The following is a 4,126-nucleotide window of genomic DNA, read 5'->3' as shown; positions in this document are numbered from 1 at the left end:
AATAAATAAGTACTAAATACACACGCTAGAACTATAGATATAAAAGATATATTATCTATTTTGATAGGTAAAATCGTGGATGCTGTTTACTTTTAGATTTTTCTATCAACGTCGATGACGACACGAGGGTGCCCAGAATATACGAGATTCTTTATGGCGCGCGCGACGTGTCTACTCTAGAACGTTTCGTGGGCCTGCTTGTCCCCGCTTCCGCACCCGGCCGTGAGATCTGGCTCCACGGCGGACGTCACTCTCCATCACCTTGCTTCGGTTCGGCTCCGGCTGGCCTTTCAGTCCAGTGGTGTTTGGATTCTATCCGGCCACTGCGGTTGGCTAAGCGAGCTCGATTATCGTCTCGGCTGACCAGGCAGCGTACCTACTACTAACCACTAACCAGAGCAAGTATCAGTGTGGTGTCATCTCTGGTAATTGCTCCTTGCAGCTGACAAGACAGAGTGCTTACTGGAACGGACCATCAGACGATCTATCACGTGGCAGATTGCCTGGTTTGTTGCCAGGCTGCTTACCGGACCCAACGGAAAGGGTCACTGATTAATCACCTTAAGTTAGGGAGCAGGTGAAATCTTGATGTCAAGTAAGTGTTCGTGATGGACTTCGCCGCTGGATCCGTCGCACCGCACGAACGGCGACCGACCAACCGGCCGCCCGTGTGGTCCCTTTGCAAATATGCCATTTGCTACAGAGTCTGACCTTGAAGCGTGTTTCCCAGAAAATATACACTGCTAGCCTAAGTACCAAACACCTATTCTGAACTGTGAAGCAGTGTCACAGTGTTATAAATATATATCGACGTGTGCCTGCGTTATCTTGGTCATCCTCATAAGCTCACGGATAGGAACAAGTCGCAATGACCGATCCGAGCTTCTTCGTCGGGATCCTAGGTCAGTTCGTGGCCACACGGGCATCAGTTTTCTTGCTCACTCTTTTCCTCCATTTTTTTTTCTTGACATCAATCAACCGGTTCCCCTCTGATGATTTGATCTTCTGCGTGACAGGGAACGTAATCTCCATACTCGTCTTCGCGTCGCCGATGTGAGTTCGATAGGATTCTGTCATGTTTATGCGAGATGCAAGTAGCACGAGCTGATCATGGGGTTTTGCTTGTTTTGGTGAAATTCAGTGGCACGTTCCGGAGGATCGTGAGGAACAAGGGCACGGAGGACTTCAGGTGGCTGCCGTACGTCACCACCCTGCTCAGCACCTCGCTCTGGACCTTCTACGGCCTCCTCAAGCCCGGCGGCCTCCTCGTCGTCACCGTCAACGGCGCCGGCGCCGCGCTCGAGGCCGTCTACGTCACGCTCTACCTTGCCTACGCGCCCAGGGAGACCAAGGTACGTGCGCCCATGTGCTGTGGCTCTTACAATCTAATGATCTCCCCAGCAACCTCTTGAACGCCATGCCGGCCTTGCATGGTAGGCCAGTAGGAATCTGAATGTTTTCGCGGTTCTCAGGCGAAGATGGCGAAGCTGGTGCTGGCCGTGAACGTCGGTTTCCTTGCCGCGGTTGTCGTGGTGGTGCTGGTGTCGTTGCACGGCGGCGTCCGGCTGTTCGCGGTGGGGCTTCTGTGCGCCGCGCTGACGATCGGGATGTACGCAGCACCGCTGGGCGCAATGGTCAGTAAAGATCACCCTATCTCTTCCAGTTGAAATTCTTGACTGCAAAACAGTGCCGCAAACCCACAACAGTGTTTTTTCTGGAAAACTAGCATTCAGCTGGGACAAGTTTTATGCTGCACTCACTAACATGTTTGGTGCATGTATTTCTCTGTCTCGAGATTACTCTGTTTGTGTGACAAAAATGCAAGCTCGTATCTCCGTAAATTAGAATGTCAAGATGATAAAATCATAAAACACTTCCATCTCCTTTTTTTTGTCCTGTCATAACGAGTGTTTGGTCTGATGTCATTTTCTTCAATTTAGTGCACCAAAAGCAGTAATGTCTTTTTTAGCACGCATTCAAATCAAATGTCCTTGAAGAAGACCACTTACCTAAATCCACATATCCATTGTCCCAAAAAACATGTATCCAGCTTGCTTTGATGCCTTGTATCCATGAGTACTTGATTGTTAAGTAGCAGAGCTTAACATCTGATAAAAAGATATGACAATCGACTGAAGCCTACAGGATACGAATCTTTCAGTCGGATACTCGGATGGCACGTAGCAAAACCGAACTAATTCTATATGGGATTCGGTGATGCAGCGGACAGTGGTGAAGACGAGGAGCGTGGAGTACATGCCCTTCTCCCTGTCCTTCTTCCTCTTCCTCAACGGCGGCGTCTGGAGTGTCTACTCCGTGCTCGTCAAGGACTACTTCATCGGAGTGCGTACGCGCGCATTTCGCTGTCTCGATCGAGCAGCTAATCCATGCATCCCCTCAAATTAACTTGCACTAACTCGAATCTTGCACTAGATCCCCAACGCCATCGGCTGCGTCCTGGGCGCGGCGCAGCTGGTGCTGTACATGGCGTACTGGAAGTCGACGAAGCCGGCGGCACGCAAGGACGACGAGGCGGGGTCGGAGGAGGAGGAGGAAGGGCTGGTGCACCTGATGGGGCAGGTGGAGATGGCGCAGCGGAGGGTGCGGCTGCACAAGGGGCTCAGCCTGCCCAAGCCGTCGGCGGGGCCGCTGTCGTCGCCCCGCAACGGGTTCGGGCACATCAAGTCCTTCTCCGCCACCCCCGTGGAGCTGCACTCCGTCCTGCACCAGCACGGGCACGGGCGCGGGCGCTTCGAGGCCGTCAAGAAGGACGACGACGAAGCAAACGATTGACGCTACTCGATCGATGGTGCTAGCGTGCAGTGCAGGTGGTGTTTGACCAAGTCTGGGTATGCACGCGTGTATATAGAGTGTTCATGGAGAGAGTTTGAGTGCGTTTTTTAGGCAGAAAGCTTGAATCTTGAACAATTCTTCTTGAGGAATAAACATACTTATTTGGTCCAACTGAAAATTTGTTGTGCGTTCCTTCCCACCTCCTAGACCAATACGATCAGCCACGTTTGGGCAGTGGGGTTTGGGAGGGACGGGCCCCGGCCTGCTGGTGCACGCTCCATCACCGGGCCGGCAGCAGAGTTTTTTTTATATATATATTTTCATTAAAAATTTAAATAAATAGATTTCTTGTGAAAAAAATTACAAAACTAAGCGCCTGCGGCTCCTGAGAAGGCTGCAGCCCTCTGAGAGGGCGGTTAGACCTGCTAACCGCCCCTTTGGAGGGCGGGTGGCCTAACCGCCCCCTCAGAGGGCGGTAAGGGGGCTAACCGCCCTCTCAGGGGGCGGGTAGGGCCTGGGAGGGCGGTTAGCAGCCTAGCCGCCCTCTAAGGGGGCGGTAATGATATTTTTTTTTTCGAAAATTGTAAAATTTTGTGTATTTCATCAAAATTTAAAATAGGGCATTTAGAAAATTTGGAATTAAAAATATTGAAGATGAGTGAAAACGGCATACTGAGGAAGCGAGAATTTGGAGTAGGTTACGTAATAGTCGGAGAATAAAAAATCAGTAATTGTGAACAAATTGTATATGTGAAGCACTCACAGCATATTACGCAGATATGAAGCGCGAACGGCGACAAATATAATATTAAATATAGGGTGAAAACATTACATAAGATTGTAACCACGACGAGGAAAAGAAGGTGGCATGTACAGTTCGCATTAAGACCTACTTATTAGTGTGCCGCTCATAATCATAACATGACTTAGGGAGTGGAAGTATGTCGGGTTACATTAGATACTCTCTACTAAGTGCATCTAGGATATTTTCTCTTTCGGAGGGCATCAGGACTTGCTGTCTTAGCACGGTGGGCTCTCTCCCGCTTCCTTGCCCTCTCAGCCTTCTGAGCCTGAGCCACGGCACGGTCGTGCGCCTCTTTCCTCATACGCTCTTCTTCCTCCCGCTTTAGGCGAAGTTTGTCTTGCTGTTGCTTGTACTCCCGACGTGCGTAAGCTTCACTTCTCCACCTCATGTTCATGTCGACCCACTACTTCTGTTCGTCATTTTACTCATTGTCGAGCCATTGAATAAAATCACAGAGCGGAGGAGGGGACTGAACAAATAGAACAAGATGAGAGGTTAGTAAAACAGGGTGTGAAATCGGCAGAGATG

At 50.3% G+C, this 4,126-nt stretch overlaps 1 protein-coding gene across 1 annotated transcript; it reads left to right on the top strand.

The window, feature by feature from the left end:
- The first annotated feature begins 625 nt into the window (after positions 1 to 625).
- On the top strand, positions 626 to 2,971 carry LOC133916134 (bidirectional sugar transporter SWEET16-like). Its single transcript, XM_062359659.1, has 6 exons — positions 626 to 902; positions 1,017 to 1,053; positions 1,142 to 1,352; positions 1,473 to 1,634; positions 2,224 to 2,343; positions 2,434 to 2,971. The coding sequence occupies exons 1-6, from the start codon at positions 869 to 871 to the stop codon at positions 2,791 to 2,793; spliced, it is 924 nt and encodes a 307-aa protein (XP_062215643.1). The 5' UTR covers positions 626 to 868; the 3' UTR covers positions 2,794 to 2,971.
- The last annotated feature ends 1,155 nt before the right edge of the window (positions 2,972 to 4,126 follow it).

The sequence above is a fragment of the Phragmites australis genome, chromosome 4 (genome assembly GCF_958298935.1).
Source record: "Phragmites australis chromosome 4, lpPhrAust1.1, whole genome shotgun sequence".
NCBI classification, from domain to species: domain Eukaryota; kingdom Viridiplantae; phylum Streptophyta; class Magnoliopsida; order Poales; family Poaceae; genus Phragmites; species Phragmites australis.
The sequence above is the reverse complement of the archived record's forward strand: the minus strand, read 5'-3'. Positions and strand labels throughout refer to the sequence as shown.

Excerpts from the sequence above, each read along its gene's own strand:
- LOC133916134 (XM_062359659.1), top strand. The coding sequence starts at position 869 with ATGACCGATCCGAGCTTCTTCGTCGGGATCCTAG. Across the intron at positions 903-1,016 it reads CTTCTTCGTCGGGATCCTAG|GGAACGTAATCTCCATACTC; the intron begins GTCAGTTCGTGG and ends TCTGCGTGACAG. Across the intron at positions 1,054-1,141 it reads CTCGTCTTCGCGTCGCCGAT|TGGCACGTTCCGGAGGATCG; the intron begins GTGAGTTCGATA and ends GGTGAAATTCAG.